Source organism: Chelon labrosus, assembly GCF_963514085.1.
Source record: "Chelon labrosus genome assembly, chromosome: 4".
NCBI classification, from domain to species: Eukaryota; Metazoa; Chordata; class Actinopteri; order Mugiliformes; family Mugilidae; genus Chelon; species Chelon labrosus.
This window is the reverse complement of record NC_140340.1, coordinates 18,386,035-18,399,621: the sequence shown is the minus strand read 5'-3', so window position 1 is coordinate 18,399,621 and position 13,587 is coordinate 18,386,035. Positions and strand designations below refer to the sequence as shown.

General features: G+C 42.0%; 1 protein-coding gene across 2 annotated transcripts in view; it reads left to right on the top strand.

Annotated features, from left to right (window-relative positions):
• The window catches only part of phc2b (polyhomeotic homolog 2b), a 31,501-nt gene extending 18,769 nt beyond the window's left edge, over nt 1–12,732 (top strand). For both annotated transcript variants that reach the window (XM_084542650.1, XM_084542649.1), the window contains exons 8-15: nt 3,250–3,587; nt 4,764–4,992; nt 7,376–7,587; nt 8,212–8,341; nt 9,099–9,201; nt 9,286–9,400; nt 10,164–10,482; nt 10,580–12,732. In XM_084542650.1, coding sequence (XP_084398776.1) covers nt 3,250–3,587; nt 4,764–4,992; nt 7,376–7,587; nt 8,212–8,341; nt 9,099–9,201; nt 9,286–9,400; nt 10,164–10,482; nt 10,580–10,734 — 1,601 coding nt within the window. In that variant the 3' untranslated portion in view covers nt 10,735–12,732. The remainder of the gene's footprint in view (nt 1–3,249; nt 3,588–4,763; nt 4,993–7,375; nt 7,588–8,211; nt 8,342–9,098; nt 9,202–9,285; nt 9,401–10,163; nt 10,483–10,579) is intronic.
• The last annotated feature ends 855 nt before the right edge of the window (nt 12,733–13,587 follow it).

Genomic DNA, 13,587 nt, shown 5'->3' with positions numbered 1-13,587 from the left:
AAATCCTGCTTTTGCTGTTTTGTTGTGGGTCAGAATGTGTTTCTGGAAAGTGAGCCAGTGAGAATGTGGAAACTCAGGGATTTTCCAGGGCCTGGTGCTACAAACGCTGAAAGGAATGTATACTGTCCTCACTCTCAGGACATTGCTTAACAACACACAGATAGACTCAACTCTACAAACATTCATAACTTAGGGAGAGAGGAGGTCACTGCAACATGCTGAAGTTTGCGTGATTTGCACGTGTATGTGTGTAGGCGTTGGGGCCTGAGTCATTCCAGTCCTTAATCCCAAGAGCTTGAGGGGGAACAGCATTTAAATAAGTTTCCCTGCCTTCCCCTTCCTTCAAGTCTTCTCTCTGTTCTTTATTAGGGCCTTGAGAAAGTTGTCAGGATTCATGAGGAGTGCTGTTTGTATCCGGTGATTCTGAAATCCCCCTCCTTCGCACAGACCGGGCCTGGGAATATCATGATTCAGGGAGCTTTTGCTTCTCAGTTGTATTTTGAATCCTTTGAGGCAGATTTCCATAGTTTTATTTCATTTTATGACCACATTTACAACTAAATAATCATTAACATCCACCATGGGAATATTAAAAAGGTCACATGGATTGCTGCAGTGAGGGTATGATGCCCTTTGGCTCTAATGTGAACTGAGCATAAAGCAGAGAGTGCAATCCAAAACTGATGCAGCAGGGATGTTTTAGACCATAGCAAAACATTGGATCCTACATTTCCCATAATGCTTTTCAATTATCTTTACATCACACCTTCCCTGACTGGTAAAAGTCACACCAGCAATAAGTAATTTCGAGTAGGCTGTCATCAATGCATTGCTTTTTGGGGGAAACAACACTGTCAGTGGTTTAAACAAACCAGTTTGACTTATTAAGTCTTTTCAGAAGAGTTGTTGGGTAATTGGTTTCGCAGTTATTCCAATTACACCGATTCCTTATGTGCCTTTGTTTTCGGACCTAGTTGTGATGTAACAACAAGGCAGAGAAGTCTACTCTAATGAGAGGTCTGTGCTGTTCATTTGCCACCCCGTGGAAGGAGCCCTGTGGTTTTATGTGAGCTTAGCAAGTCTCAACAAATATTTAATGATCTCCATGGAAGTTGGTGCACATTCATGTTGGCAGCAAGGTGAACTGTAATACAAAGGGAATCAAAGAATTTCCATTTAGGGACATTATCAGGTCAAAATATCCAATAATTTACCTTTTGACTACATGCCTGCAAAACTACTGAGATTCCCTAAGACCATGTCAAACAGTTTGACACAACTTCTCATAAGTTGATGTTAATTTTAGATTTTTGACATGTAAAACATTATTGTTAGTTATTTTCTTCTTTAAACTTTGCATATTTAAAGAGAGTAACCACACCGTTACATTTAAAAAAACAAACAAAAAAAAAACTCCTTATCGAAGGAGGAGCTTTTATACTTTGATGCTAAATATTTCATTTGATGCAAAATCTTGCAGCCTCTAAAAATCAGTTATTTCTGCCACCCATAGGCGTAGCTTCTGAACTGATGGATGTTATTATCCATTGAAGTGTCTTTTAAATTGCTTTTCAGACGGGAGCCTTTTGATCGTCATGCTGCCGGCTGCACATTTTCATCCTACTCTGAACATTGCAAATATTAACTGAAGGTCTTCCGTCTACACCACAGCTAACCACATTTTCTGTCGGTTGATTCCACCGTGTCTCACCATGTGCAAAAGAAAACTCTTTTCAACAGATCCCGTAGCGTTAAAGCGGCTAATCACATGCAAACTCTGCTGGATAGAAACATCTATATTTTCCACGGCAGGGCACAGACTGCGGTTAGTGCCTCACAGGGAAACTTCGAAACCAGATGGAGCCCATCCCACGCAAAAACATCATGTAAAAAAACAGGGAAGGAGGGTGAGACGTGGGGATTTGAGATAATCGCTGATGCAGTTGGCAGTTTTCCACTCTTGGGTTTATTGGGATGTTTATTAACAGCACCTCCAAGTTCAAATGGGTTGTACAACAAGAGCTACTAATTTCTTATTTGGTTTTAATAATGAGATGGAGTCTCTTTTTATTGTGGAGCTGTTAGAGATCAAGGTTATGGGAAAGAGGCTGAGACCTACTGACTGAACATTAACTCTATAAACTGTGCCATGGACATTTGGCTCTACATGTTTCTTTCTAAAGGGTTTCTCAGACTAGCCTCAGGCTACTTCCGCTCAATGCTCTCCCACTCACATGCTCCCACAATACAAGATTGATGTGCTGTGTCTATGGCTCCAGGGGAAGTTATGAGCACAGGATGTCTTCTTACCCTCAGCACAGCACTGACAGGTGGTGACAGGCCATTTTGAAACGATTTGTGAGTAATGGTCAGGCCAAAACTGCAACAGTGGGCCTCTCTCTGCACATTTCAACAAGCTCTTAATATTACATCCTGTCAACAAGGGGCACACAGGTGAAGGCAACGCTACAGAACAAGCTCTTTTGTGCAGACGTCTACATTTTTCACTGTTTATGAGCCTGAGGCACAGTGTTCCTGATATCCAGAGTTTGGAAAGTTGTGAGCATGCATGAAATGAATCATTCCCATTATTCACAGACAGAGAATTCAGGAGTAGCTTTAAAAATGGAACTCTAACACAAGAATATAATTTTGGGTTTCTGGTATCTCATCTCCTTGTGCACCGTGTCAGTTGATTTGGTTGACAGTTGTTTCAGACAGTTGTTTTTTTTTAATTATTATCCATAAATGGGGGAACTATGTGGAAAATTCCTATCTCAATTTCAAGGTGACTTTTCCAAATAGATTTTGTCAGAAAAGGCTAAAGTCAAAATTAAGCAGTATACATTTTAGAAGCTTGATCAGAGAGAGATTGGTGCTTAAGATGATTAAATGACTTAATCAGTTTTTGCTTATGGATTTTCTATTAGTTAATGCACCTTCCACCCTTTGCCAAAAGTATCTCCACTAGAGACTTTGTTGATTATGTGGATAGAAATGACCATTTAATAATAGCTTTTTATTAAAATGAAATGCAACCACGGATAAATTATATTATGTGGCCTTTTATCCCCTTAAAATAACAGATTCTTGGCAACAGTAATATAACCAGTCACATTAATATTTAACATTATGTCATTTGTGTTGCGTAATTCAAAGGTAAAGTGGCTATTGGATTTGGGACACAACTGAAGTGCTGAAGCTGACGAACACGGCAGTTGATTGAATTGGTTGTTGTTGTTGTTCCAGCATACACCCAGATTCAGCCTCATTCGCTGGTTCAGCAGCACAAGCAGCAGCAGCAGCAGCAGCAGCAACAGCAGCAGCAGCAGCAGCAGTTTGTGGTCCAGCAGAGCCAAGGTTCCCAGAGGACGGCGGGCCAGCTGCTGCAGACCGCCTCCATTCAGCCCTCACAGCATCCCGTCCCTGTGCTGCCCAAACCCGCTCCTCACCAGCCCTCTGCACCCAGCCAGCAAGCCACCATCTTCCACTCCACCATCAGCCCCCACGCCCTCCATTCCTCCCTCAACCATGCCAAAGCGCAGCCCGTCCAGCTCACTGCCATCAACCTACAAATACAGCCAACGGTATGTACATCCACGGTCTGCATCCTTGTCAGTGAGCTAGCAGTATTGTTCTTCCATGTTTTTATTGGCACGTTGCTGCGTTTCTCGGCAAAGCCGGCACTGGTACAGATCAAAAAGGCAAAATCTAAATCAAAAAGAAAGATGCAAAATGTTCTATAAAAAGCAATTAACAATTCATTCTCCAAAAGAATCGTATTCCCCATCCTTCTAGACTTAAGGTTGTTTGGTGGAAGCCTTTGTCTCAGTTACATACTACACTGTCTGTTTGGTAATTTGCATAATGAATGTAATTAGTTTGGTGCCTTGTTGTTACTTACCAAGCCGATAGTCAGACATTTTTCATTGTCGGGCTGTCAGTGAGCGTCTGTGGTGCTCATGTGTATTGCCCCGTTGGTGCTAGTCAGACCTCTGTCGGCTTTTCTGTCGATTAAGCCAGAGAGATCACTCTGATCAGATTAGCGAATGAGGGCAGGAAAAAATTAATGAAAGTGATGAAAGTAAACAAAAAAAAAAATAGATTCAAAGGGCACACATGGAAAGCTTCTCGTTTATCATTTTTGTCTGAACATTCAAATACACAAATATGTAACGGGATACATTTATAACATCATGACATCACGACAGTTTGTAGCTCTTCCTATTTCCCTCGTCTCCCAGCTAATAGCAGCTCTTCTGGTTTCTTCTTTTGATTGATTAATACATATTACTACTGCCGCCTGCTGGGATGAAGCGTAATGTAGGCGCAGAACGTATGCACCACCTTTTGCGATATGCTGAAGTGCAACTTTTTGGTCCAGGTGTGAGGTAACGTTACAGTCTGCCTTTGATGACAGTTTGGTGTGTCCATACCTTACTGGAACATGGATGTCTGCGTCGCTAATACTCTGACATTTTGTGTTGTTGTATCTATCCTTGAATTTGGTATTTTGAAAGGGGTAACCAGAAAAACAAAAACTCCTCTTCCAGCAACACCCACAGTCTCCATCTCTTCTCCAAGACATACATGTGAAAAAACACAGGAATCTCCTGAGTTTGGAATTCTCTGTGCAGTATTTTCCTAGTGGTGTGATATTTTCCAAACTCACTGACATTAGCAGCACTAACTGCCCCTGATGGGTGTTGTCATCACTGCCTCAGATATCTTTTCTCATGTTTTGTTTCTATTGCACTTCTTAGGCATCTCGACTGGTTCAGGACAGTAAAGATAAGCCAACTTCTCTAGTGGTCAGAGAGACGTGTCAGACTCCGTCCATACAGCAGCAGCAGCACCAGCATCATCAGCAGCATCAGCAGCAACAACAGCAGCAGCAACAGCAACAGCAACCTGCACCTTCCCCATCACAACCCTCCAAGCCTGTAGAGCAGCCCAAGGTCGACCCAGTCACACCAGCTGTTCAGCCGCAAGGTAATGTGTCAGCAGGATTTTCTAACCTGCTAAATGACTCTCTGTTGAGTACCTACTCTTAATAGATAAACTCTTTAACCAATTAGCGTCTGGGAGAAACGTACTTGCAACAGTTTAAAAACTGTGTTAACTACAGCTTTTCTCTTATACTCGGCAAATCGAACAGTGTCTGTCCCACCCTGCATAAATCTTCACTGAAGGAAAAAGAAATCACTGCCTATGCTTACTTGTCTTAGGCATGTGTCAGTGACTCATTTGGTTTCATAGTTACTTGTCTCTTATTGCTTCTTTGTTGTGCCTGTGATTTCCTTAACTTTACTTGGTACCCACTACTTTGGAAAACAGTAGAGAGGCAATACAATTTAAAAACGATTCCAGATAATCTCTGAGACATACATTAAAAGTGTGTTTCTTTAGTTGCACTTGGAAACAAAATACGCTATATATAGGAGGACTGTAATTCTTGGCTCTCTCACCTCCTCACAGCTGCTTGATGTATATGTGAGTGACAAGACAATTGCTTTTGGAAAGGTTTATTTGGCCATGTTTTCCATTATTTGAGACATAGTAGAGATATAGACTGGAAATGTGGGGAGGACATTTTAGCCAGTGTGGTATGCAATTTAACCACCCACAGATCAGTTTGGGATCTAGGGAATTTGGGGGCCAGAGTTGGCTGCCATCAAGGAGTGTCATTGCTGTGGGGTGGGGTGGGGGTGTCTGGTCTGGTCTAGGTGGGTGGTACATGTCTAAGTAACAACCACATGAATGCCAGGTCCAGAACATTGGATTGCCACAAGATGGTCAATGCCATTTACTTCTCTGCTGTCAGTGGTTTTAATGTTGTGGCAGATCAGTGTATATGCTGCAAACATTTTAATGTTTTTCATCACCTGAACTTGAGTCAGGACCTGTGCTTACTACATTGCTGCATTTAGATTTCCATGTAGTAATTAATCAAAATAGAGTTTGTTATAAATGTTAGTTGTGTTGTGTTATTTCACATGGAGGGGGTTTGGGGGACCAGCAGGCCCCTCAGTACCTCTAAAACCCTGTTTACGGCCCTGCTGAAAACACTCGCGTTATGTTTATTTAATGCTTTATGACACGGTCATGGGGGAACTGGCTGCAGTACTTGGCCTCAAAAGAAAATATTAAACTTGAAGTCTGTGGCCAACTCGCGTCTGGCTGCCGGTTCGCGTTGCAGTAAAAGAGGTGTGACTGTCGGCCGAAACGTGTTGATGTGCAGCAGATTGAGGAGGATCCGCTGTGGGAGGAAAAGGGGGGCGGACCCTCCTCGTTTCAAAGCCTTTTCATTTACGGGCGTGAAACGACGCCGCGGCTTTAAATCCGCTCAGCGTCAACCAGCAGCAGTAGCAGCAGTAGCAGCAGCAGGTCGGTGTGAGTCTGTCGGATCCGTAGAACAACAAAAACAAACCAAACCACATGTTCTCTGTCTGAACGGAGCGGAAGTGGCGCGGTAAGAAATGTCTTCTCACTCAGCAGACTGATTTCACATGACAAAGCGGATTGATGTTTACTTTCGCTTTTGTGCGTTTTTATCCAACACCAGACTGGTCGCTATGAAGTTTGAAGTGATCCAGATATATTTTTAGATTTATTTATTATCGACAGACATTATTGTCTCAGTCGGTCACTTCAGCTATTGTCTGACCGTCATCGACAGCAGAAACGTTATTTGATGTAGCGGTAGGAAACTGGTCTGTATGTTGGTGATTTGTTATGTGACAAATAGGTGTTTATTGGGCGTAATAATAATAATAATAATAATGTTATAGGACACAATATGAATTAATCAGTGCAATGGCTATTAATGAACTCACTTGGTTAAGTCAGATTTCCTTAGGGAGGCCTGTTTTGTTGCATTAAAGGCTGCAACTAATTATTTTTAATCAGTAATGTATCTGTTTATTTGCTAAATGGACCAGTACCACTCACTTTATGTCCTTAAATGTTTAGTTTGCTCCACCTTAAAGTATAAGACCAATAAATATACAGTTTACTATCACATACGAAGAGGGAAAGCTGCAAATATTCCCATTTAAAAAGATGAAAACACGTTTTTATTTTTTTCATTTTTGCTTAGAGGCAGACTTTAGAGCTGCTGATTTATTTCTTATTGGATGCATTCATTTATTTTATATATAGGCGATTATTTGTCTTTACAATGCTACAAAAACAGTTAAAAAAATAGGAAATATTAATAAATATCAAGTGAAGCATTAAATATGTAAATTTCCCTTGAAACTGGAGAGTTGTTTTACTTTCTTCTTTTGACTCTAATTTAATTCACACCCAGACCTTTCTCGCACGCTGCACACTCTTGAGTATTAACTGGACCCTGTGTTCATTTCCCTGTCAGGAGGGGGTTCAGCCAAGAGGCCGAGTGTGCCACCGGGGACCCCACCTCCAGCCATGACCTCAGGAAATGAGAGCCAGGCGCCCACCGTGACGGGCAGCACGCCGCAGAACGGAGAGAACAAACCGCCTCAGGCCATCGTCAAGCCCCAGGTCCTCACACATGTCATCGAGGGCTTTGTCATCCAGGAGGGAGCCGAGCCGTTCCCCGTGTGTGTAAGTGCCCCCGACTGAAACATGATAAACAACCCACCACGCTCTCCAGTGTAGACGCCTGCAGGGAGCTGTCAGCTGGCAAACACAAACCCTCTGTTACTGCTAGTAGCGACAGCGCACAGCTCCAGTCATTAATTATGGGGAGATAGGACTCTGTAGCTGGGAAAGAATACAGATGGATGAAGGTATGTGTAATGAGATGCATTGTAGACTCTCAATTATCTCAAGGGTTAAAATCTGTGTCATCTCCCTTAAAACTGATGCTTTATTATGTCAGACTGTTTATACAGCGTATCTCCGTGCCTGTGGTTAACATTTATATCTTCTTATCTATTAGTCATTTTTAAAAAATGAGTCTACACCACAACACAATGACATGTGCTTCTAGTAATTTCTAGACTTTAGGTTCTCTGCCTCCTACTGGACATGTAGTGTAAATGCACAGTGCAGTTTTTAATGTACTCATAGTGATTATAAAATGCAGTATATACATTGTTTTCCTATTAATCCGGTCTTGATTTGGTGATTCAGACTTTCAGGTTTGTTCACATGTTGCTTCTCATTCATGGAGCATGTAGCGTTTCATTTTGTGACCTTGTGTAAATATTTCCTTCCTGACACCAGGTGGAGCGTCTGCCTATTCTTATCGACAGCCCAAAGAAGCTGGATCATCAGCTCTCCTCAGACCCCGACAAAACTCCGGTCAGCAACGCGGCCAACAGCGACTCTGAGGCAGAAGACATGAACCAACCAGGTGAGACCCAACGGGCTGAAGTATAAGAGGTTGTGTTTACTTGTTTATCCTGTATTACCTCACTCTGTCGCCTCATATGTCCTCTCTGCCTTGCCGGTAAAGGCATATTGATAGGTTTCTTTACAAAAACATGGTTTCTGTGCACAAGTGATAGAGCTCCATCCACACTCAGAGAACATCCTCAGTGTGATTTCATCTATCTGCAACTATTCACCAACCTACTAAATAATGTAGCCCCTCTAAAAGTACTTTTTTAACTCAGCTGCTCGAGGTTTGTTATCACTAAAATGTAATGTCAGTTCTTGTTTCATTAGACATCTCATTTATCTAGCTTTGTAATAACAAGTAGCCTTGCCGTGACAACTTCGTGCAGGAAATGGCATAAGTAGCTTCTTACTGCTGTAAATAAACGGTGTGAAACAAACCAAGTATTTCATGTGGCTTCATGATATGTATGACTAAATATGTTCAATATCTGTCCATCCGCAAAACAAACATCTCAAGATTACAAAATTCGGTGGGTGATTGCTTGTATTTGGTCACTTTTGTGAAAGTAGCTCCAGGTGCAGCTGTCTGGATTAGAAACTTAAATATTGTCTAATAAATCTTGGAGATGATCACATAGCTTCATTTTATGCACATTAAACATGTTGAATATGCCAGTTGTTATATGTCTTTCTAATAATTGGGTGATCATACGTTTTCAAGCGAACATTTCTCAGTTAAACTCATGTTTACGACGCGTCCTTTGCCACAGAAAAAGAAGAACCCAAGCTGACGTGTGAATACTGCGGCTGGGTCGACTTTGCCTACACGTTCAAGGGCTCAAAGAGGTTCTGCTCAGTGGTTTGTGCAAAGAGGCAAGTCACCTTCATGTGTCGAGTAATGTGAACAGTTTTTTCCAGCTGTGTCATGCTAAAAGGTTTTACAATCTGTCTGAACAGGTACAATGTTGGCTGTACGAAGAGGATAGGACTTTTCCGCCCTGAGAGGACCAAACCAGCGAGTCGCTGGCGTAGAAAATCTCAGGGCCGTCCCAGTCTAGAGGCCAAAAAGCAGGTACGGAAACGCACACACTTCTTCCTGACTGTTGTAAAACTTCCTCAGCAACACTTTACCTCTCATCGGATACTGCCTCCACTGCACATTTTATATCCTGGGTGTTTCACGCCTCGTGCTTTTTAATGAACTTTAGTATAATTTGTGTCAGCCTGATTATCTCCCTCTGCCTTTTTAAAGGGTCATTAGGTACTCTATGTTCTCTGTCAACCTTTATCGGTGACCAGCAGGCATGGGGAAGCATTAGCAGAGATAGATTTTCTGCCTGCTGCACAAGTTATATAGACATCAAACTCAGCCGGGATTACTTTTTTGTTTCAGTGTTTCGCTACACACTGTATATGACAGCTGTTATGTCTCCTGAGGTAATAAAACAGAGCATATTACAATATTTAAAACTGAAATACACATTCATTTTTCCCGTAGAACATTTTTTATAGCTTGGGTTATGTAATATTTTGAAGGCTGGGTCTTGGACCTCCAGTGGGGGGTGCTTTTGTCTCATGTTTGGACCCATAAATGATAATCCAGAGGGTTCAGCGCCTGACAAAGTAATCTTCCACTGGTATTGATCCAGTAATCCTATGAACTCCCTGCAGGTGTATTATAGACATTTGAAGCTGTTGTACAGTATAAATCTTACTTATTACTCTTTTCATCTTTGCTGTGTCTAATATAGTGTCCCAGCAGTGTTTAACTGATGAGGCCATTAGTTTGTCTAATACCGAGTCTTGACGTCATTCCTGACTTTCTTCCTCTTCAGAAGCTGTCGCCATCTCCGCAGCAGCCTCAGGGCGGTTCTATATCCTCGCCTCATGCCTCACAGCCGAGTCAGGAGGAGTCCAGCCCGTGCTCAGACATGTCCAGCTACGAGGAGCCGCCGTCTCCAATGTCGGCAGCCAGCTCGGGACCCCTGGCTCCTGCTCCAGCCCAGGTTCCCGTCCATCGGCAACCAAGCAGGGCCTCGGACCAAGACGGCTGCTCTGGGAGAGACGCAGCACCGCTCTGTCATGCCTTCTTACCCAACGACCCCACCAAGTGGAACGTGGAGGAGGTTTATGAGTTCATCCGCTCACTGCCAGGTCAGCGGCGTTAGTCCAAGAAGCACATTTATAAAGATTTACACCTGCGTTGTGTCACCATATTAAATGGCAGCTTTTCTCTTTGTTGTTCACGCAGGCTGTCGGGAGATAGCGGACGAGTTTCGCTCTCAGGAGATTGACGGACAGGCCTTACTCCTGCTGAAGGAGGACCACCTGATGAGCGCCATGAACATTAAGCTGGGACCTGCACTCAAGATCTTTGCTCGCATCAACATGCTCAAAGACTCGTAGCAGGACATGGTGTGAGAGTAGATGGTAGCACTGACTGCACAGACTGCACTGTGACCCGGCCTCCTTCAAACTACTGCACTCACTCAAGCTTGACTAGACCCCACAGACGGATCTTCATACTCACCTGGATCAGCTGAATCACAATATCACAAGTTACACCGATCAGCCATAACATTGTGACCACCTGGTCATAATCACTGGTCGGCTGACTAAGACTTATTATCTTGTTATCATGCATTTGGCAGGAAGAGAGCAGTTTGTCCCCAAAGGTGATGGGATGGCTAGACAACTGGGTGAGAGCATTTCCATTGTGGATCTTGTGGGATGTTCTCGATCAAAAGTGGTCCAAGGAAGGAAAAGAGGTGAACTGGTGACAGGGTCATGTCGCTGATGAATGTGCGAAGTGATTGTTGGACAGTGTGACCTAACAGTCTGATCCAACAGCGGTCCACCAGTTGGCGGTTTTAATGTTATGGCTGACCTGTTTGTGGTTTGTAGGACTGTTGGTGGTTCTGTTAGTGCTGCACCTTGATCACAATGGTCTGCAGCCGTCGCAGCATCATCTGTGTTTACATGCGCTCAAAAGTCATAGAAACAGTGAGTCTTTACAAAAGCAGTGCCAAAGTCCAAAATGTTTGTTCTTACACTAAAAAGGTGAGCATATTTGAAATGTGTAAAGGATTGATGAGGCAGAACAGAAGAGCAACTGAATGAGATGAACGTCCATCAGATTGGGGCAATTTGTTCTTTTGTTGGGGAATCAAATGTAGAGACAGGAAGTGAGGGTGGAAACATGATGTGTCAGAGGAGGCTGGGGTTTATGTTCAGGTATTGTTCTGTCATAAACCTCAATTTTTAAAGAAATTTAGTCTCCCCAATAAGTTAAAAGGTCACCTTGCTTTGCCTTCGTCTGCTCACATAAACTTCCTGTCAAAATGGTCCAAATTGCCCTTTTATCTGTCTCGTACGGCTTTGCTTTCCTTCACCTGAGACATTATCATCCCTGTGTTTTATCTGTTAGGATCTGATCGCACTGCGGCAGAATTAAAATGGAGAGCGCTTATTAGTATCAGATGTAGACGCAAAGTCTCAGGTGTAAAAGGGGTCTTGGGTTAGGAAAAAAAAAAGAAAACGAGTCTGAGAGAACGAGCGGTAACGTCGGTTCTGATACTCCAGGTCTGGGTCTTAACGTGCAGCAGAGTCTAAATCGTGGCATTAGGACAGAGCAAATGTTTTTGTACAATTTTGTTAGTGTGTGAATGAGACAGAGCGAGATGGCTGCTTGTGTGGCTGGGAACAGAACATTGCATTCATTAATTGGCTCATTTTTATTCAGTAGATGCTCCTTTCGCCTTTTCTCACAATAGCTTTGGAATACAAAGCTCGAATGCAGAGAAAGCGTTTAAGCAGCTTCTCTTCTGACATTGATTTTCCTTTCTCTCACCACTTTCCTTCTGTAAACTGCTTACAAATGATTTTTTTTTTTCCCAAAACGATTTGCTCAAATATGACATTGATTTCTTGTCTCGGTTTCATAGGAGGACACTAAGTTATCCAGGGAACAATCGGGGTGTGTTGCTCTCTTCACATCGCCCTGCTTTTGGCACTTATTTCCCCTGTCGTTTGCTTTAATGTTAAGAGACTTGCTGCCTAAAGAGAGAAGTCTGGAGTGGCATTTGTGAAGCGATGCAAAAAAAAGTTTATATGTACATAGCAGCTAATGTGAGAAAAAAAAAAAGTCTGTCATTTCTTTAAGTTATCCTTGTTATGTTAAAAGTTCAACGGTGTTTGATATTTTGAAATATGCAAATGTATAAAACATCATTGGCCTGGGAGGAGTTTTTATTACTGTCTTTTTTTATGAAAAGATGATCGTATCTATTTGTGTTTTGTGGGTGTGATATAAATTTGACTTTTTTAGATAATGCTTTGTCAGATGCTTGTATTTATCAAAACAGTTTGTTACACATTTTGCAGTTATAAATAATTTGCAATACAGCTCTGTCTTTGGACGTCTTTGTGGATATTACCGTGTATCAAATATACAGTATGACACAACAAACAGTAAATTAATATAGAATTAAGCTTACATACACTTAAATCTAGGTAATTAAAATTACTTTTTTAGCCACTCTACAAATTCCATGTTAAAGTTGGTTAGGACATCTACTATGCATGACACAGGTAATTTGTACAATTATTTCACTTGTAATTCACTATTTTGCATTCCAGTTTGTCTGAAGTTTACATAAACTCAGCGGACTACGTCTTTAAACAGCTTGGAAAATTCATGTCATGGCTTTAGAAGGCCTACCTTCAAACCCTTTCCCTTTTTGTTTGACGTAATGGGAAAATCAAAAGAAATCCATAAACACTGTCGACCTCCATAAGTCTGGTTTATCCTTGGGAACAATATCCAAATGCCTGAATGTCCCATGTTCATCTCTACAAACAATACAACACACCACAGGACTACACAAATTTTATACCACTCAGGAAGGAGGTAGGAAAAAGACAAATGAGTCCCAGAACAACAGCAAAGGACCTTGTGAAGACACTTGAGGAAATGGGTACAAAAATCTATCTACACAGGAAAAAGAGTCAACATAACCTGAAAGGCTGCTCTGCAAGGAGGAAGCAACTGCTCCAAATCCACCATTAAAAAAAAAAAAAAAAAAGTGTAATTTATAACTACAAGTAGAAACAAACATCATGTTTTTTTTTAGAAATGTCTTCTGGTCTTGTGAAACAAAAACTGAAATCCTTGGTCATAAGGAAAAATAGAGGAGGTCATGGAGGAAAAACGGATGGGCTTGTTAGCTGAAGAACACCATCCCAGCAGTGAAGCATGGA